We start from the raw sequence: 21943 nt of genomic DNA, 5'->3' as shown, positions 1-21943 counted from the left end.
ATTAATGTTTTCCATGCTTATGTCATCCTAAATCATACCCACTAATATAGTGAAGGGGAACTGATGATTTTGATTTTCACGAGTCTAGCATTCCATTGATTTATCATGATAGAAATGGAAAGAGTAGAGGAGGGAGTGGCGAACCTTTTATCCCTTCCTTTTTTTCCACATTTAGTAGGGAATATAAGCTTCTAATAGAGCCCTTCAACTGCATGTTGATACATCTACAGAGAGAGACAACATTCTATCTACACTACTTGAAGATTAGATTGTAAGGAACATAGTTCAAGTTGTACCAGTGCATATATCCATGCATATAAGCATGATATGCCTCTTGGCATTGATATTTCATGTAATTTCTATATATTTTATTTTTTTAAAATTTCTATGTGCTTCAAAACACAAAACAAAGGGTTTCTAGCTAGAATTCTATTGTATTAAAGGTGGAAGATAAGGTTTGTGGATGAAATATGATGGGGCTTCCTAAATTTAAGGAATTCACATGACTAGAAATGGGGAAGTTAAAGAGAGACTTGTGGGTAGAGAGAGAGAGAGAGAGAGAGAGAGAGAGTATTTTTTACTTTATTTTGATTCATTCTCTTACTTTATATTTCAAGGGAAGGATGTTTCTTTTTGGAGAGCTTGGTTATTTTTGGGGTGAACTCCATTACAGAACACGGATTCTTTCATCTATTATTTCTATATTAGTTTGCTACTTTTTGCTTCCTCCCTCTTCCATCTTCAACCGCGTCATTGGAACTCTATTTTATGTCTGGTCAGGCCTTTTGTAAAAATCGTATATTACATGTTCATTTGTCCCACATTCCTTTCTCTTTCATTTTATCCTTCACAAGATGTTGATTTGTTTGACTATATTTGATCTTTCCATGAAGCATTGGATCCATGGAGATGGATATTAGAATATTGAAAATACTTTAAAATTTAAGCCTCGAAACCTAGTCTTGTGTCTCGAAATTATTATTTTAGCTTTTAGATAAGTTCTAGCCAATTGGGTTTTAATTTATATAGAGGAAATGACATGATCAAACCATAGTTATCGGGAGTGCCCTACTAGGGTGGAGCTCCTGCTCCAAAACCCGGCTCCGGGCCTTCCGTGGCCAGGACCTTGACTGGAACCCGCTCCAAATTTTTCGGGAGCCTGCTCCTAGTTATAGAATTCTCATTCGCATGTGCAAAGGATCTCTATCCCACTATCGCACGAAACACATTCCTAAAATTTTTAGATATTGTTTCTAAATAAATTAGATCCCTCTCCCAGAATTTTAGGAGCATGATCCCTACGTTTTCGAAACTCCATCCCTACGTTCTCGAAACTTCCGAAAAGAAATTTCTTTAATAAAATTTAACTTTTAAAATGAAATAATTATATTTTAAACCAAATTTTCATAAAAGTAGAGTTATGCAATGGGAGCGCGAACTAATCATGCACGGAGCACGATCCTTCCTTGAATGGAGCTCGATCCTTTCCATATAGGAGAGCAATCATTCATAGATGGGGGCACGATCCTGTGGTCGATGGGAGCGTGATCCTAATTAATATTGGATTACAATCCAATTTGATATGGAATGCATTCCTGTTAAATAGGGATCTCGATCCCAATGTATTGGGAACGCACTCCTTATTCATATGAGATCTTAATTTGTTACTTTTACCCTCACCAGGAACTCGCTCTCTGAGCTCTAGAGCTTTGGACAGACGTCGATCCCAGGCTCTCGCTCCCGGAACCGGAGCTGTTCATGCTTTCGCTCCCGGTAACTATGGATCGACCTCTATTATCCAAGATTACCTTTCTCGAAGGTTAAGATTTTTAAGACAAAGAGTAGTCATGAATGTCAAATTGAGAGAAAATATTATACTTTATTTACAAATTCAAATATATTTGGAATTCGTAAATGGCCATAAAACTCATTTTCCCTAAAAAACTCATTTTCCTTAATGAGAAGATACTCATAGATGAGAAAGTATCTATTATTATACATTAAGCGATAGTTCCTCCTATTATTTTATTGATATGTGTCCTTTTCTTTTTCAAAACTGCCCTAAGGTTTCTTAAACTTCCTCTATTTTGAACTTCTTTTGATGTAATTGTTTCTAACTCTCTTCTATTAATTTCTATTAGTCTCTCTTTCTGGGTAATTACTACGAATGTTGTCTTTATTCTCCACCATTATTTAAGTACTTAGTATGACCCCCAACTTTAAAATCTCTCTCTCTGCAATAAACTAAAGCTCTCTGATTAGGTGCCTTGATCTCGCCCTCGGAATCTAGATGATCAGATGGCACGTATCTCGAGTTTCTAATGAACCCGAGATTTGATATTTCTCTCTCGGAACCTTGCTCGAGAGCAAGGGTGGGTATACCAACCGATGAGAGGGGAATTTAAGGTGGGTTCCGCACTTACTCGGGCTGGCTCACGTAGGAGCCCTCTTAGATCATGAAGAAAGCCCCCCAACTACTTTAGCCGGTTCAGAATTGCCTCCCTTGACTTGAAGTCCTCTTTTTTTCTGCACAACACTTCTATGGTTAAGTTGTAAGACTAGTGGGTCAAAGGGACCCACCCTTGCCTTAGGGCATTGTACGTTCATGTGAGAGAATAAGAAAATGGAAAGTTCAAAAAGACAAGGGAACTTGATGAGGGGCGAGACTAGCATGATAGCTGGAAAGTGACTGACTCGGAGTGGTAGCAAGATGGGCATGGTACTCAGGACCAGCATGACAGCAAGACTATTCAAAACCGAGGCCGATAAGACTGTGCTAGGCTAGATCGGCCCTCAATCAAGTGAGAAGAGGAGAGAATGAAGAGAAGGCACGAGATGGCAGAAAGATAGAGTCCTGACGGCACTAGGCATTGCCACCCATGACTGTGGAGTAACAGTGGCCCTTGGACCGCCACAGACACTACTTCTTGCGACATGAGGGGAAGTAGGGAACTATGGATGGTGCTAGGCATTGCCGTTGGCAACACAAGAAGGCAGCATGCCCTTGCGCCCTTTGCGAAGTGCGTGACGATAGTTATCATGAGGCGCACAACGGTAGGAGTGGGACGTAGGGGGAGCAGCAATGAGCACTGAACGCATAAAGGAGGCTCGCAGACGGCGATAGACATCGCGCACGTGAAGAAAGCTTGGGGGCTGCGAAAGGCATTGCCGAGACCTCTCGTGAGCGGTGATAGGAATCAACCCCTATGGGATGTAATGCGCTTCGCCGTCTGTGCTCTTCACCGAGGTGTCGAGGACGCGTCTGCGGATGGCGATGTGCAGTGCCGTTTGCGAGCCTCACTGGAAGAAGGAAGCTCACACATGGCGTTGCCATCACCATGCGTGACCTGTGAGGCTACAGGAGAGGCATGCACAATACTGCCACTACCGTGCATGACCTCCCAGAGGAGCTTAAACGGAGAAGAAGAAGAATAGAGAGAAGAAAAGAAATAAAAAGAGAGAGAAGGTTTACCTAGAGTTTAAGGGTACCGATCCAAAAGCTTTTATCACGTTACTCTCTCTCCAAATGTCACACAACAATGATAAGAAAGAGAAACTTTATTTTAGTAAAAACTCTATCTTTGTGTATTTTGTGGGTGTATTGTCCCCTTTTCTCCTTTTTTGCTTACCATGATGGTAAGTGGTATGTATAGAATTTGCCCCAAACAAGAGTGGATGATCAAAAGTAACCCTAATTTCTGGAAATTTAGATTAAATTGAATTAAAAGAAATTAGAAAATAGGGAAAAATGACATATTTGCCCCTTTCTAACAATTTGTGGAATTTCACAACAATCCTTGTGTTGCCTTAGAACGCGCATGATTTTTCATGGATGATCTGAGGTCGTTCTGATGCCCCGTTGATCGAAAGATGAATGTTTTCTTGTAGGGCTCGACATGACGATCGATTTGATACTAGCCTTGAGTCATGGATCGTGTTTTTTGAGCACGATCATGTGACTTGAATTTTGGTTAAATCTTGAAACTTTGGATCGATAGTGTGCACGTTCTTTGATTTTTTTGTGATTTCTTTGCTGGATCACACTGAGCATTCCATTATGATCGTGGGGCAATAAACACAGTTCGATTCCGTTCTCAAACGAAGATTTTGTTACTTTGAAATTTTGGCCGGAGTCTGAAATTCCAGCGATGGAATTTGCCGTCTCTTCGTCAACTTCGTATACAAAATCCAACCATTCATCTTGTACGAGGTTCAGATTAGAGACAGCTCGAGACCTTACGCATGCGATGGAATTGACCTCACGTCGATCGGGTTCACGAGCGGCGTGTTTTGGCTGCTCGAGCGAGGCACGACGCTGCTGAATTTCTTGCACTTTCTTCAGGGATCAGAAACCTCTCTCTAGCTTTTCTTCGCACTCGGGCGTCGTCACAGGGTGTGCCACATATCGAAACACTCATCTTAATAAGACGAATACGCTAACAAATTTTAGACTTGATATGACCTCGGACGAGTGAGATATGAGCGTCGAAAGTCACTGGTCGTGACTGTTCCTTCAATGGTGTGGAGTTGGAGGGTGGCCGCACTGGAATAGCATGCGGCTCCTCCTGTTTCACTCTTTCGCCTATAACTTATTCCTGGGATATCCGTTCAAGCTGAAATTTGACCCCTAGGGGTTTTCAATAGTGTCGGATCCAATGGCATTGGTCCCATAGCAAATTTAGCCATCGAAAATGTAGATCTAGTTGTAGGATCTATTTCAGGGTGCTAAAGGCCAACTCTGCCCGAACTGTTTCTCAATCTGCACTGCGTTAGACATGCTAGAATGCGACGAAACTTGGCAAGAGACTTTTTAGAGACCTCATGAAGATCTAGACTAGTTCTGGGGTCATTATGAGACTGTCAAAATTTTCACTATTTGCTAGGCTTTTATTGAGCAGGGGTCCCATGATGATGAAAAATATATTCCAAAAGCATGCCCCACCAAATGTTGTGCTTCTAGAGAATTAAGAAGTGCAATCATTTAAAAATTTTGAGGGATCTTATCGAAGTCCTTACCCTCAAGGGACTATTTTTTATTCTAAAATGTGAGGCCTTTGTAGGGACCACAGACAGAATCCACGGGGTCCAGTCGGAGGACTTTTGACCTGCTCGAAAGTCTGGGCCTTTGTTGGCTAGTGGATTGTGGCGAGGAATACCCTGAAGTCTCTAGGAGGTTAGAACCTGGCTTCATCAGTTTCTTGCCTTTGTGATGGTCTTTAGCGTTCTGAAGGGATCTTTTGGTCATCATCCTCACCCTCAAGGACTCTTGTTATTGTTGATGTTGAAATGTGAGAGATCTTATGCGGCTCTCACTCCCTAATGAGCCAATTTGTTTTGTGACTAGATGTTGAAATTTGAGGATTTTAGGTAGACCTCACTAACTAAGCTTGTGACTTGTTTAGAAATTGAATGTCAGCTGAGGCGCGGTAGTGCATCAACCTGTTTTGTGGGTCAAAGCGCCTTTTCGTGGGTATTCACTTGAACATGGGAAGTGGCACCGTAGAGGCAGTTTTCACCAACTTCTATTATTTTTGGGCTCTTTTACTCATGACCACATGGTCATGTCCACCCTTTTCATCCATTTTTGCTCACGATGCCGTTTTTGGGTTTTCACCATGCCTAAGTTTTTGCTTTTACGGAACTCTTTTACTCGTGGTTTTGTGACCATGCCCGTCTGTCATTTTACTCATGGCGTTCCCTTGTTCAGGTGTACACCATGGCCATTTGTTTTTGTGAAGGGGTGTTTACGGTCATGCCTTCGGGACCTATGCGAAGCCTTTTAAGTCATGTGGTCAGGACATGCACTATAGTTTAGGGTCATATAGCTCGATCGTAGTGGTGATGAATGGCAGTCTATAGAGGCCATGGAGTGAGTATGGTGGTAGTTTCGACTCATTTTGGGGAAATGGCACGAGACTACCTATGAAGAAAGAATGGTGGGTTAAGACTGGTGATGACCCACTAGCTGATGGCAAATATGGATTGTGAAATGGTTCACGATTTTGTGAGCATGGGTCAGGCTCACTGGGGAAAGATGGATGGTGTACGCACAAGAACGGGTTGGTTAGGGAAGGCATGCATGAAGATGCACATAAAGGGCGTGTGCGCGTATGTGGACTCACTGGGGAGGTAATGAAGGTGGTGCGTGCACAGGACGAGTCGGTTAGGGAAGGCATGCATGCAGACATACGTAAAGAGCGTGTGCACGTATGTGGACCCACGGAGGAGGCAATAAAGATGGTCTGCGCACACGAATGGGTCGGTTAGGGAAGATGTACACGGATATGCACGTAAAAGGGGTGTGCACGTATGTGGGGGCATATTTATGGTCATGCCTCTTGGACCTGTGCAAAGCAGTTTAACGTCATTCGGTCAGGACGTGTACTATGGTTTAAGGACTTATAGCTTGGACCGTGGTTAAGCAATTGAAGTCATGCAACTATGACCAGATAATTTAAGGTCGTGCAACTAGACCTCCACTATAGTTTAAGGTCATATAGTTTTGACCATGGCTATGCAGTTTAAGGTAATGTTGTGCGAACCACGGCTGTGCAGTTTAAGGTCATGCAGTGCGGACCATAGCTATGCAATTTAAGGTCATCCAACCCGGACCATGGCTGTGCAGTTTAAGGTCATGCAATGTGAACCATGGCTGTGTAGTTTAAGGTCATGCAATGCAGACCATGGCTCTGCAATTTAAGGTCATGCAATGCGGACCATGGCTGTGCAGTTTAAGGTCATGCAATACAGTCCATGGCTGCACAGTTTAAGGTCATGCAATGTGGACCATGGTTGTGCAGTTTAAGGTCATGAAATGCCGACCACGACTATGTAGTTAAGGTACTGGAATGCGGACCACGGATGTGTAGTTTAAGGTCATGCAATGCAGACTATGGCTGTGCAGTTTAAGGTCATACAGTGTGGATCATGGCTATGCAGTTTAAGGTCATGCAATGCGGACCATGGTTATGCAGTTTAAGGCCATGCAATGTAGACCATGGCTACGCAGTTTAGGGTTATATAGTTTGGACCATGGCTATGCAGTTTAAGGTCATGCAATGCGGACCATGGCTGTGCAATTTAAGGTCATGCAATGTGGACCATGGCTGTGCAGTTTAAGGTCATGCAATGCAGACCATGGCTGTGCAGTTTATAGTCCTGCAATGCGGGTCATGGTTTTGTAGTTTAAGGTCATGCAAGGCTGACCATGTCTTTGCAGTTTAAGGTCATGCAATGCAGACCAAGGCTGTGCAGTTTAAGGTCATGCAATGCGGACCATGGCTGTGGAGTTTAAGGTCATGCAATGCTGATCATGTTGCTAAGCTTTTTAAGTCATGCGGCTAGGACGTGCACTGTGGTTTAAGGTCACACAACTGGACTATAGTCGTACAATTTTGAGTCGTGCGATGAGGACTAAGTAGTTTAAGGTCATGCAACTAGACCTCCGCTACAGTTTAGGGTCATATAGTTTGGACCATGGTTGTGCAGTTTAAGGTCATGCAGCACGGATCGTTGTGTTGCGAAGGAAAGAGACTCCATAGTGAGCAGAGCCGTCACCGGAGACTGGACTCCCTGAGGAGTGAGACTGTGATGCAGGGAATGAACTTCAGAAAGAGGCAGGACGACGGTCCAGAGGGGAGTGTCGTGGCATGATCGCAGCACTATGTGTTGGATGGCGCACGTGGCATTAAGCTTAGATGATGCACGCAGGGCGATAGCTCCTGGGAGGAGCCATGCAGTGATGGCCCTTGACAAAGGCGTGCAGCGTTGGCCCTTGATGAAGGTGTGCGGCGATAGCCTCTGATGAAGGCGTACGACGATGGCCCCGGGCGAAGGCACGCGGTGATTGCCCTTGACGAAGGCGCGCAGCGATGGCACTTGACAAAGGCACGTGGTGATGGCCCTTGACAAAGGCGCGCGGTGATGGCCCTTAACGAAGGCGTGCAGCAATTGCATCTTATGTAGTGTGTCGTGATATCCCTTTCGAGTATCGGGCTTGACCCACCCTGGCCTGATCTTATTACCATCTCAAGATGAGGATGACAATGTCTTTTCGGATTTGTCAAGGGTAGCCTGCAGCACTGCCGATTATAAAAAGGGGTTCTACTATTTTTACCGAAGGGCAAAACAGTTAAAGAGTTTCTAGAGAGAGAGAGAGCTTGAGCTTTTGAGAAAGGACTCTCAACGATAGTTTTGAGGCCAAAGTTTGCAGCAGTCAGGCCTTCAAGGGCTTTCTGGTGAACTCGAGTAGGTTTTGAGCCTCATACCACGCTCGCCGATACTTTTGAAGAGTGTCAAGGCTTTCTGAGTAAGGAACAGGGCTCCTCGGGACCTTAGCAAGATTTGTAGAGGTGCTGCTGCCGGGGTTCGGGTGTTTCTCCGGCAGTCCCGTGGCTGAAGGGAGGTCGCAGAGAGTTCAAAGGGCTCTTTCAGTCCACTGGTTGTTGAAAGAGAAGAAGAAGGAGAAGCAGTGGGCTCACCGAAAACTCAGCAGAATTCATGTGGGTTTGTGGTGAACTACTGAAGGGCAAAAGCAAGGAGAGGGGCAACCCGCAAGGTCACAGGAAAGGTTTTTGGGGATTTCGGTGGTTTTCTGTGAACTTCAGGTAATGCGTAGAAAGCGATAAGGGCTTTTAGGTGAACAGGAGTGAACTCCCGGTGAAGAGGGGAAATGCTAATAGGGGAAAGAACAAGTTCTGATAGTGGAGAAGCGTTTTTGGTGAAACTCGAAGGTTTGAAAGGTCGTCAGAAGGTGGACCGTCGGCGAGGAGCGATGGTTGGGGAAACCGAAGAGGCGTGGGAGTTAATGTCCCACGGGAGTTGGAGAAGGTGGGAACTAGGGCACCCCAAGGGCATGCACGACATTAAGTCGCATGTAGTGCAGCCTTCGTGTGTCCCTAGGCTACGCACGGTGATAGCCACGCTCGGGAGCACGTCTCTTACATCAACGGTATCGCACGGCATTAGCCTGCTCGTGGTGATGGTAGAATGTGACATTGTGTTGCGCACGACGATGGTTGCGCATGATGTTGAGTTGTGCACGGTGTTGACCATGGATGGTGACGTCTCACGAGGGTCAAGAGTGATGGTAAATGAGGAGGTCCTGCTGCCACGGTCTGTTGGAAGCCAAGTCCTCTAGCACAACCATGAAGCCCATGTCGTTCCATCATGGACCGATTCCTTGGAAGCTAGCCATGCCTCATCAGATGAATTGAAGCTGACTCGAAAATGGTTGGCTTCTTTTTGTTGGCATGTAAACATCCTCTTTGGTGGCAGTCGTCAGATGAACTAAAGCTAACTTCTCCAAGTGGTTTTGCTTCCTCTTCATGAGGAGAGCATTTCTTTGGTGGGTTTGCTTCCTCTTCATGAGGAAGGCATTTCTTTTGGCCTGTAACCGTCTTCTTATCTTCAAATGCAAGAGAAACACTTTTGGTGTCAATTGTTTTGTTTCACTCAGATGTAAGAGAATTGTAACCTCCCTAATAATGTGCTTCTTGGCTTGTATCTTGTAGCTCATTTTTTTAGACTTCCTTGCTTGCTTTGCGTTGAGTCTCTTTTCTTGAGTATGCATCACGGATAGTACTTCTTTAAGTATCGCCCGTTGATAAGGGGCATTGCCTCCTCTCCATTTGAGTTCGCCAGTATATAGGCCCCATGTGGTATGACCTTCTTGACTATGAATGGGCCTTCCCACTTGGGTTTGAAGTTTCCTTTGCAGTGTCCATGCATGACAATCGGTCTCTTGACTACTAAGACTAGGTCCCCACGAGCGAATGAGTGTACTTTTATAAACTTGTTAAAGGCTCTCTTCATTCTTCCTTGATTGAGCTCAAGGTTCTGCTGAGTCTCTAGTTTCTTTTCGTCAAAGGTCATCCAACTTCTGGTAACAGAGCTTAGCCCTCTCATCCTCAATAAGTCCTTGATGTATAATGACATAGAGTTAGGGTATTTGAATGTCGAGGGGTAGGACTGCGACCTTCATAGACCAAGGAAAAAGGGGTAGAGTTTGTAGGATTGTGAGTGGTGGTGCGATAGGCCCATTGAGCCTCAGGCAGTTTCTCATGCCAGTTATTCTTTGACTTTGAAACTGACTTCCGGAGCACCCCGCATAGAGTTTTGTTGAACGCCTCAACTAAACCATTGGCTCGAGGGTAGTACATGGTCAAGTACTTCCACTCAAAACCAAACTGGTTAGCAAGGCGATCAACGTGATGGCTTTTGAACTGAGGGCCATTATCAGAGATTATTCGGTTCGGAACCCCGAACTAATATATCATGTGGAGATGCATGAAGTTAGCTACAATGGTCCCTGGAACCTGTTTGAGAGGGACAACCTCAGCCCACTTGGAGAAGTAATTTGTCGCTGCCAGAATGAAGACATGACTCAGGGCGTAAGGAGGGTCAATGGGTCCTACAATGTCCGTACCCCACTGGGACAAGGGCCGTGATGTCACTGTAGGATGGAGAGGCTTTGGGGGTTGATGAATGAGGCTTGAATGAATTTGGCACACCTGGAATCTTTTGGCATAGTTTTGGGCATCGGCCACCATTGAAGGACAACAATAGCCGAGTCTGCGAATGAGCTCGTAGAGTTTAGGGCCGAACTGATGCAGCCCGCAGATACCTGAATGCACTTCCTCGAGTACCTTGCTCGCCTCTTGCGTATCGATGCATCTGAGGAGAATTCCATCAAATGATCAACAAAAGAGGATGTCCCGATTAAGCAGGGTGTACTTGGTAGACAACCATCGTATGGCGTTGCATTCTACCCGATCCTGAGGTAGCCTTCTATGCTTTATGAAATCTATGATAGGCTCCCTCTAGTCTTCCACTTGTTCGACCTCCACACACATCGGGTCGAAGAATTCAGGCTCTCGCTTCTCGACCTTGGATTCTTTGCCTCGGGATATTTCCTGTTCTTCCTTAATGACATCCTTAACCGTGAGGAGCACTCCAAATGGATAAGATGGGCATTCAGGGAAGACATCACTCCCATCATCTGCATCAACTTCGTTTCTCAAGTCGACACGTCTCTATTCAGTTACCAAGACTGGGGTGAATCCTGATGAAGATAGCTGAATGGTGGCCTCAAGCTTCGAAAGAGCATCGGCCAGCGAGTTCAGCCTTCTCCGGATATGACTCAGGGAGAAATCATCAAACTGGGTCATAAAGGATTTGGTCGTGTCATGATAAGATTTGAGAGTATCCTTCCTTACGTCATAAGTCCCCTTAAGCTGCCAGATGACCATCTCAGAGATGCCAAAGATGTTTAGCTGCCTCAGGTCTAGCTTCTGGGTGATCTCCAATCCGAATATGAGGACTTGATATTCAGCTTCGTTATGAGAAAATGCCTGTACCAGTGAGAAGGATAAATGAATCATTCCACTGTCGAGAGTCAAGAACAGGACTCTGAAGCCTCCTCTATCAGATTGGAATGCTCCATCGAAGTACATATCCCACGGTCAAGTTAGTGCTGTACAAAAACTTCTTCATCCGTGAGATCACATGACAGGGGAGATTCCGCAGGGACTGGGTGAGCTGCGAGAAAGCCTGCTAGGGCTTGACCTTTGACTGCCTTCTGTGGTACATACGTGATGTCGAACTCCATTAGCAATAATGCCCACTTGGCCAAACATCATGACAAGCACCGCCTGGTCATGAGGAACTTGACCGGGTCCGCCTTGGAGAATAATTTGATCTCGTGATCGAGCAAGTAATGACAGAGCTTTTGTACCATAAAGATCAAGGCTAGGCACATCTTTTCAATGGGAGGGTAATTCTTCTCGGCCCCCTGCATCCTGCACAGAGGTAGTAGAGTGTTGTTTCTTTCCCTCCATCATTGTTTTGCATTAGCAGTGCCCCGAGTGACTATTCGAGGGTAGTGACATATAAGATGAGAGGACTTCCTAACACTGGAGTGGAGAGTACTACTGGATTCAACAGGTACTGCTTGATGTCATCGAGCGCATACTGGTATGCCTCATCCCATATGAAGGGAGTCTCCTTCTTCAGCAAGTGTGAAAAGGGTCTGCATCGTCCTGAGAGGTTTGAGATGAGCCTCCAAATGGAGCCCAGCTGTCATTGGAGAGAACACAGTTCATGGAGGGTTGTAGGCAGTGACATGTCCTGAATTGCCTTGATTTTGATTGGCTCGATCTCCAGTCCTCGGTACTGCATGATGAACCCTAAGAACGTTCCTGAGAATACTTTGAAGGTGCATTTCAACGGCATCTTGAGCTGGTGACGCCACAATCATTCGAATATTTTTTTAAGGTCTTGTAAGTGGACGTCTTTTGTTTTAGATTTCACCACCAGGTCATCCACATAGCACTCGACCTCCCTGTGGATCATAGCCTTGAAAATGATTGTCATGGCTCGCTGGTATGTGCCACTGACATTCTTTGACCCGAAAGACATCACAGTGTAGCAAAAGACACCTTTTGGGGTCAAGAACATAGTGGCCTCCTCATCTTCTGGCGCCATCCTGTTTTGATTATAACCAGAATACCCATCCATAAAGGAGAAGATTTGGCAATGAGTTGTGGAGTCGATAAGCATCTCGATGAATGGCAGAGGTAATTCGTCCTTGGGGTAGGCGGTGTTCAAGTCGCGGAAATCAATACAAACCTTGATTTGGCCATTCTTCTTCTTGACAGGGACAACATTTGCCAGCCCTTTTTGGTATTTGACTTCACATGTCAATCGAGCTTGCCTGATCTTGTTTACCTCAGCGTCAATCTGCATCTCAAGGTCAGGTCGAAATCTTCTTGATTTCTGCATCATGGGTTTAATGGTTGGATAGATATCGAGGTGATGGACAACAATCTGGGGGTCTAGACCGGGCATCTCATGATAATGCCAGGTGAAGATGTTTCGATTTTCTCGAAGGAGGGAAATATAACTTTCTTTCTCCTCTAGGGACATTTTTGCTGAGACCAAAGTTGGCCTCAGGTCGGCATCATCCCTCAGGTTGATCTCTTCAAGCTCATCAGTCGTGGCTTGACCACCTTCTTCCCACTCTTCTGGAGCTTCTTGGAGTTCCTCGTCAGGGGGCTTACAAGGATTCTCATTGACCTTGAATGTAGAAACCCACGATCCCGACATCTCAGCTTTTAAGAGGGGGACAGTGTGGGAGAGGACCGGTCTCTGGCTGGTCCAGCTATGGAAGGGTCTGAGTCAATGATTTCGTGACTGGGATCACTTGGCGCTTGCCCCGAATTGGATGACACTTCATGAACTTGGTTCATGTGGCAAGCCTCGTGGGACCAGGAGCCTGAAGATGACTCATTTTTGGCTTGGGCAGCCAAGACATCAGTCACTGTTGAGTCTCCAGCCATCTTGGGCAACATCTTTCTGAGGTGCTCTTACTATGGCTTGGTGAGGTTGCTGCCTCCGAACTCTCTATTTAGAGTGTCGAAGTCAGGGCACCGTCGAGCTGCACTTGTAGAGAAAATAGAGGAGGAAGGAGGAGAAGAAGAGTTAGAACGTTTTGGGCAGCGTTTTATGTCGTCACTAGAATTGGACGCTTGTAGGGGGTATTTTAGGTCTTGCCCCAGCTTTGACCGTTGATGGGTGCTTTTAGCATCGTCACCTATATTGGACCACTCCCGAGCTACTGATAACTCAAGGACGTCCATCTGATTGGACGACAGGATAAGGTGAGCTGCGCCTAGGATGAAGTCTTGCAAAGTCGACAGTGGGGGGAGAGGCCTGAGAAATTATTCCTCGACTGATGGCTGAGGAAGATGATTCCTTCGGTGGGCTGACCTAGGTGCTCGTCGTCTCCTTTTGGCTCCCTGAGGGGATGTTTGGACTGTCCCATCAGGCTGGTGAGTAGTTCTAGCTTGGTGGACTGCCTCACGCTTAAGGGATTTGAGCCTACTTCCCCCATGATAGACTTCCCAAGGCTGAGAGGTCGAGGGCTCTAAAGGGTCCAGTGTACGCTCAAGAGGGGCTTGTAGTGTGGCTTCATCTCGAAAGGGAATGATGGCCTAGAAGCGTTATGAAAGGACGACACAGACAATGTCGCTTTCCTAGACTTTTCTATGACTATAGCTTCGAACCCAGAGCACTCTTTGAGTTCGTGGCCCCATACTTGGTGATATGGGCATCAGAGTTTTTTTGTACCCTGGCCAAGGCACATTGGCTGCCTGACAGGCTTGGGAGTGACGAGGCTCTGTTGGAGCATTGCTTCGAAGAGAGCTTGCAGAAGGTCTAGTTTAGTGTTTCCCTGGGCTTGTGACGGGAGGTCTTCTTGCACTGGCGGAAGGGGGACTTGAGGTATCCTCCTGAGTTTCCTTGAACTTCCTAGCATTGCTGCATATTCTTTGTCAAGAGTTCATGGTAGCCAGTGCATTCGCTGATGTCATGGCCTCGTATCTGGTGCTACGTGCACCAGTGGTTCTCGGTTCCTGAAGACATGAACTTATGTTGCTTTGTCGGCTTGGGTGTGACGAGTCCTTCTTCAAGAATTATGGAGAAAAATGCGTGGAGGATAGGGGGTGCATCGTCACCCTCTTGGATTGTCACTATATGAGAAGCCACAGTTGCCCTGAACGCCTTCTTTAACTCTTCGAGCTTTATCTGACCCTTGTTGATAAGGGCATTGATAGTGTCGTTGAGTTTATAGCAGTCATGAGTAGGGTGGCCTTCTCTCCTGTGATAGGCGTAATACCTCTAATTCGTCTCCTGTCCAGCCGGCTCTGCGGTGTTGATCTCTGGTAATTTGATCATGTTCTGTTCTAGCAGTAGTTGAAGCAGTGCAGGAGTCCACTTCTTATCAAAGGGGTAAACCTTATTCTAGTGATGGATCCAGAAGTCGTTTTGCTTAGAATTTTTAGGAGGCAGGACCTTATTGTAAGACTGCTGCTTGCCCCCAGCCTGAGGCGTCTGTGGCTTGGAAAGGTCCAGGGTTTGAAGAGTCACGCTCTTAGTGTCAGTCACAGTGACGGACACGCTGATCACTGCTTTTTGGTTGCCCCCTACTATTGGAGTTAGAATTTGAGCCAGAGGGTTGTTGTCGAGAGCTGTTATGGTGTTTGAACAATCCCTCAATACGAATTGCCTTAGAGACGAGCTCTGACATTGAGGGTGGATTGGATGCCTCGACATGTAGGGCGATCTCGAGAAGCATGTTCCTTATGAAGATCTAGATCGACTCCTTCTCAGTCATGGGAGTGGCATGAAAAGTTGCCAGCTCCCTCCATCTGGTGATGAAATTGTCAACTGGCTCACCAGGGTATTGCATCAGAGTGAGGAGTTCGATGGTTTCCCCATTCCTTTGGACTTCGTAGAAGCGTTGGTAAAACAACTACTCCATTTTTTTCAAGTGTGCAGCTAGTTTGGAGGCTGCCGAGCATACCACAGGAAGGCTGGCCCTTCGAGAGTCTCAACGAACTGACAGAGGAGAAGTCGTCTGTCAGTTGTTGTCTCCCTACAAGCCACTTGGAAGTGGGCAATATGCTGATGAGGAGAAGTAGTATCATTAAACAGGGGGAGCTTCCCATTTTGATAGTTCAGGGGAAATGACACCTGGTCAATGTACAAAGGGTACGGCTTCTGGTACAACGAGGCCTCTTGTAAGCCTGGGACCTTGTTCTTGAGGCTATGGGCCACCATGGCATCTATGTCAGTTTGGGAGACCCGGCTAGAGGCAGAGCTGTCTTGGGAGGCTGATGGGGGAGCTTTCCTGAGAATTGTGTCCTCACCAGTCGAGGATAGAAGGCAACCTAGGTTTTTGCCTTGGGGGCTAGAGGCCTCTATTTGACATTAAGCCATTGCCCCGAATTCCTTTGTGGGGCCCAAGTGTGCCATTGACTTGAGGCTAGCTTAGGATGGTACTCTTAGGATAGACCTTTGAGTACCAGGGCTCGAGGTGCTTGCCTGGTGTCGAAAGAGCGACAGAGGAAGGAGCTAGTCCATGACTCCGCCTGAGTCTGGACTGCAGAAGAACCTACAGAGTTGGTGCATGTGCACCTTTAGGATTAGCCGTCCAGGTGACTTGGCAGTTAGACCGGGCTTGGTCAATGGGTTTGACCTGAGGACATCGAGGCCCACAAGCCTATTTTTGTGAGGGACGAGGCGTAAGCTCATTTCTCAAAGAGTGGAACTGTATGTGCCAGGAGGGAGGATGGAGCGATCGACCCTCATGTGCTCGAGGTGGCATAGAGCTAGTGCTGCCCCGAGCTGTGGAAAGAAAATGCATGACGCAGGCAGGGTCGGCCCTAGAAGGCCTAGCTCTAGATGCTAGCTCAAGGCAACGTAAAGATTGCCTCGACTGGATGGGCCACGACCCCTTGGGTGAGTGTGAGGAGTGGAGGCCATAATGGCTCTGCCTCAGTGTCCCGAGCCTCCATGTGAAAAGGTTCGGGGTGGTGAAGGAGCATAGGGGGATGCCTTACGGTGAACCTCAAGAGCAACAACAACTCTCTTACTTCTCGCAAAAGGGGTTGGGGCAGCCTTTCGGCGTACGTCAGCAATATGACCTGCAAGAGACTTGCCGGTAGCAGAGTGTATGTTGTGTGCGGTAGATGTGCTACCCATGCAAGGGGCCTTGGTGGTGGGTCCTTGGCGAGGAAGCAGGGAGTCAGGGACCTTTAAGTCCCCTCTCGCACCAACCCAGGAAATAACCTTGGAGCGAGACTGCGCGTCGCGACTCAGCAAAACCATAGGGAAGGAAGCTTCTGCAGTTCTCTTCCCTAGGACAGTCACGAGTGCGAGGATAAGGAAGTCCTCGACTCGGATAAACGGGTTGAACAACCCATATGCTATAGAAATTAATGCAGAAAGCAAAAGAGGAAACTGGTCAAACAAGAGCGAATCGACTAAGGGGTAGTAAGTCCCCACTGGTGTCGCTAAGCTGGTTAGGTGCCTCATTCTCGTCCTCTAGATCTAGATGATCAGGTGACACGTATCTCGGGTTTCTAGTGAACCTAGGATTTGAGATCGCTCTCTCGGAACCTTGCTCGTAAGCAAGGGCACGTATACCAACCGATGAGAGAGGAATTTAAGGTGGGTTTGGGACTTACTCGTGTGGATTCCCTTTTAGATCATGAAGAAAGCCTCTCAGCTGCTTTAGCTAGTTCGAAATCTCCTCCCTTGACCTGCAATCCTCTTGTTTTCTGCACAACACTTCTATGGTTAATTTGCATGACTAGTGGGTCGAAGGGATCCACCTTTGTCTTAGGGCATTATACGTTCATGTGAGAGAATAACAAAATTGAAAGTTCACAAAGAGAAGGGAACTTGATGAGGGGCGAGACTAGTGTGACACCTGGAAAGTGATCGACTCGGAGTGATAGCAAGACGGGCATGGTACTCAAGACAAGCATGACGGCAAGACTACTCAAAGCCAAGGCCAATATGGCTGTGCTAGGCTAGATCAACCCTTAATTTAGTGAGAAGAGGAGAGAATTAAGAGAAGGCATGAGATGGCGGAAAGATAGAGTCTTGACGGCGCTAGGCGTCGCCACCCACGACTGTGGAGTAGCAGTGCCACAGCCCTTGGACTGCCCCAGACACTATGGCTCACGACATGAGGGGAAGCAGGGAACTACGGATGGAATTAGGCATTGCCGTTGGCAACACAAGAAGGCAACGCATCCCTGCGTAGGCGGTGATATCCTCTTGTGAAGCGCGTGGCAATGGTCCTTTGCGAAGCATGCGACGATAATTCTCATGAGGCACACGACGATAGAAGTGGGACATAGGGGGAGCGATGATGAGCACCGAACGCACAAAGGAGGCTCGTGGACGACGATAGGCACCGCGCCATGCGAAGAAACTTCGCAGGCAGCGATAGGCATTGCCGAGACCTCTCGTGGGCGGTAATAGGCATCGCCGTCTGTGATAGGTGCGTAACGGGGGAAGACCCCTGTGGGTGGCAATGAGTTTCATCGTTTGTTCTCTTCACCAAGGCGTCGAGGACGCGTCTGCGGACGGCGATGAGTAGTTCCGTCTGCAAGCCTCGTCGGGAAATCGGGAGTGAAACAGAGGGAGAAGAAAGCTCACGCATGGCGCTGCCATCGCCATGCGCGACCTATGAGACTACAGGAGAGGCATGCAAGGCACTGCCACTGCCATGCATGGCCTCCGAGAGGAGCTCAGATGGAGAAGAAGAAGAAGAAAGAGAGAAAGAGAGAGAAGAAAAGAAAAAGAAGAGAGAGAAGGTTTATCTCGAGCCTAAGGGTACCAGTCCAAAAGCTTCTCTCACCTTACTCTCTCTCTCAAAACGTGAAACAACAATGAGAAGAAAGGGAACCTTTAATCAGTAAAAACTCTCTCTTTATATATTCTTTGGGTGTGTATTGCCCCCTTTTCTCCTTTTTTGAGTACCATGACAGTACATGGTATATATATAATTTGCCCCAAACATGGGTGGATGATCAAAAGTAACCCTAATTAATGGAAATTAAGATGAAATTGATTTAAAAGGAATTAGAAAATAGGGTGCAAAATGACCGATTTGCCTCATCCAAACAATTTTTGAAATTTCGGAACAGTCTCTATGTTGCCCTAGAACATGCATGATTTTTTATGGATGAATCCGAGGTCGTTCTGATGCCCGGTTAATCGAAAGATGATTGTTTTATTGTAGGGCTCGGCATGGCGATCGATTTGACACCAGATTTGGGTCATGGATCGTGTTCTTAAGGCACGATCAAGTGACTTGAATTTTTGTAGAATCTTGAAACTTCGTATCTATAGTGTGCTCGTTCCTCGATGTTTTTCTATGATTTCTTCACTGGATCACACTGAGCATGCCGTTACGATAGCGGGGCAACGAATGTAGCTCGATTCCGTGCCCGAATGAAGATGTTGCAACTTTGGAATTTTTGTCGGATTTTGAAATTCAAGCGACATAATTTGCAGTCGCTTCGTGTGCAGAATCCCACCGTTCATCTTGTATGGGGTTCAGGTCAAAGATAGCCCGAGACCTTATGCATGCGATGGAATTGGTCTTGCATCGATCAGGCTCGCGAGCAGTGTGCAGTGAGGGACGTTGATGCTGACTTTCCTGTACTTTCTTCATGGATCAGCAACTTCTCTCTAGTTTTTCTTTGCGCTCAGAAATCATCACGGGGCGTGCCAAATATCGAAACGCTTGTCTTGATAAGACAAATAATCTCACAAAAATTGGGCTTCATCCTAACTCAGACGAGTGAGATATGAGCATCAAACGTCACTAGTCGTGACTGTTCCTTCAATGGTGTGGAGTTGCAGGGTGGCCGCACGGGAATAGCGTGCAGCTCCTTCTGTTTCACTCTTTCACCTATAACATTTCCTGGGATATCTGTTAAAGCTGAAATTTGACCCCTGGGGGTTTTCAACTGTGCCAGATCCAATGGCTATAGTGCCACATCAAAGTGAGGCACCCAAGGTGTAGCTCTAGTTCCGGGGTCCGTTTCAAGGTGCTAGAGGCGAACTCTGCCGGCATGTTTCTCAGTTTGTACTACCTAAAACATGTCAGAATGCAACAAAACTTGGTAGGAGACTTATGAGAGACCTCATGAAGATTCTGACCAGCTCTGGGGCATTATGAGACCGTCGAAATTTCCACTGTTTGTTAGGCTTTTATTGAGCGGGGGCCCTATGATGATGAAAAATATCTTCCAACACTCTCCTCATTCTCTCTCCTCTCAACGTATCTTTCCCATCCATCTCCACTGCATCTCTTTGAAAGTTAGTTTCTTATATTGTACATATTTAAAAATAAAATATTTGATAATGTAAATATTATAATTAATTGTGTAATTAAAAAATTTCTATCCAAATTATAATTTTATTTATTTACTATAAATTATTTATTGAAATGATGATAATCATGTAGTATTATTAGTTAACTATAAAAGTCCAAAAATCAAATGGTTATTGTTTTTACTAAGAGCTGAACTTAGAGAGAGAAACCTGCAATCATGGAGTACACGAAACTGAACCACCAATTAAAATGAAATATGTAGTACCATGAAAATAAATCAATCCAAGAATCAAAGCCAAAACAAAAGTGCGAGAGAGAATAAGTGAAAAATTCTTGAGAGAGAGAATGTAATTAGAGAGAGATGGGGATGAGAGAAAATGACGAAGAGAGAATGTAAAGCCCTCAAAGGCCAAGTGGGAGATGTTGAGTGAATGTGGCCATTAAAAGCCTTATGAGTGCATGTAAAATAAAATGATATAGTGGAACACAAACTCAATAAGAGTGTGGTTCCTCGTGGACTATAATAAGAAAACGATGTTTGCTGATACCGGACTGAGCTTGACGAGCTAGACCAGTTAGTTGGGAAAAACTTATGTTACCTGGGCATAAAAAACTATCCGATAAGGGTTCTAATAGGTCATCCCGTGATGAGGTTGGAGTATGACTGGATGAGTGAGCCGAGGAACAGTGTGACCTTTGTGTGTAATGGTGGTCTTCAAAGATAGGGGCCAAAGCCTCATCCATGTACCACCACACGACAAGCATAATGATAGCCATTTCGAGAAAGCTAACCACCATTTAGGGTGAAGCTTATGCACATGCAAGAGATACCCCCTATGCGCCATAGGAGCCATGGTCGAATTAGGTCTAGGTGACCTTGGCACGTCTCTAGGGGAGAACCTAAAATCTACAAAATGAGATTACGACCCCTTGGCTCATTAACCAGACTTTGGTGACCCACTAATGAGCCTCTGCATGGACTATGGGTCATGGGCAACACTGTATTGGTTGATAAAGCAAGTATGAACTGTAGTCTACAATTGAAGGTGGAGTGCCCCATATTATTTATTCTTAAACCATATGGATCATTATCATATCTAATGAATTTAATTGTGTTTATTTTATGATGATATGATTTTAAAAATATTATTTGATTTTTTCTAAATATTTAGATATTTTATTTATAAAATTTGGATTTATAAAAATGGATATATTAATTTTTAATATTTTAAATATTCAAATTAATTTTAAAAAATCATTTATTACATTTTTTAATATTTAAAAATAACATTGGGGGCCCATTGTGCATGTGGGCCCACCATGCCCTAAATTGGTGGGGGCCAAACATGGGTGGCACACCCCAACGTTTTGGGGTGGCATGCTTCACTCTTAAGAGGTTTCCATCTTATTGGGATAAGTTTCCTATTCCCATGTGGTGTCACGCCCCACTTTTAGGGGGTTTCCTATCTTTTAGGGGATGAGTCGTTAAGAGTGATAACTTTAGCTTGAAGGCCTTTTATCTTAAAGAGGATTTGCATGAATCCTTTAAAAGCTTGATAAGGCTTATGTATATTTTGGATAAAGCTTAATATTATGATTAATGTTATCTTATTTAATTTATATTGATGGGATAATGGTCAAAAGAAAAGGGGGATACAGGTTTTAGCATCTTCCATAGCATGTTAATCACCCTTTATAGAATGGAGGGCTCAAATCTCTTACCCCACAAGTCACCCATGATCAATGGTTCATATTCAATCTCACATGAGAGGCAAGCCAGGGAAAACCCTGTGAAACCCTAATCTTGTTTAAAACCTATTAAAAGAAATTGTCTCTATCCAAAATCTCTACACTTTATCTTTCTATATATCTCCTAAGAAGTTTCTCTCTCTCTCTCATGAAAGCCCAAAAGGGGCATGCCCCACTCTCTCATCTTTGAGATCTCTCTCTCTCCCCCACATTGTAAAAAGTGGCTAAAGGTTTGGGCTATGAAGTTCTTATCTCTCCCATCTCTCAACTATGGATTTATGGTAAATGGTTTTAGGGTGTAGCAGAAAGAGAATCCATCTCTCTCAAACTAGGTTGTTAAGGCAATTCACTTGGGTTTTGAGTTTGTAATTAAAGGGGTTCATGTTCCACTGATGTGGCTTGACCTAAACTTACTTTCCCAGTTGAGATTGAAGGTTGAACATTGATCCTAAACCTTTGAATGGTGGTCACTCAATGTGGGGTGTAATATGCCTGGTT

General features: G+C 45.5%; 1 protein-coding gene across 1 annotated transcript; it reads right to left on the bottom strand.

Moving 5' to 3' along the window:
* Nucleotides 1-11033: 11033 nt before the first annotated feature.
* Nucleotides 11034-11453, bottom strand: LOC148781302 (uncharacterized). Its single transcript, XM_088871041.1, has one exon. It carries the CDS (start codon nt 11451-11453, stop codon nt 11034-11036), a length of 420 nt encoding a protein of 139 aa, XP_088727167.1.
* Nucleotides 11454-21943: the final 10490 nt, after the last annotated feature.

Source organism: Amborella trichopoda, chromosome 7 (assembly GCF_054954075.1).
Source record: "Amborella trichopoda isolate Santa Cruz 75 chromosome 7, AtrichopodaSantaCruz75HAP2 v2.0, whole genome shotgun sequence".
In the NCBI taxonomy this organism is placed as follows: Eukaryota; Viridiplantae; Streptophyta; class Magnoliopsida; order Amborellales; family Amborellaceae; genus Amborella; species Amborella trichopoda.
Note: the sequence above shows the minus strand (reverse complement) of the source record. Positions and strands in the feature narration are given on the sequence as shown.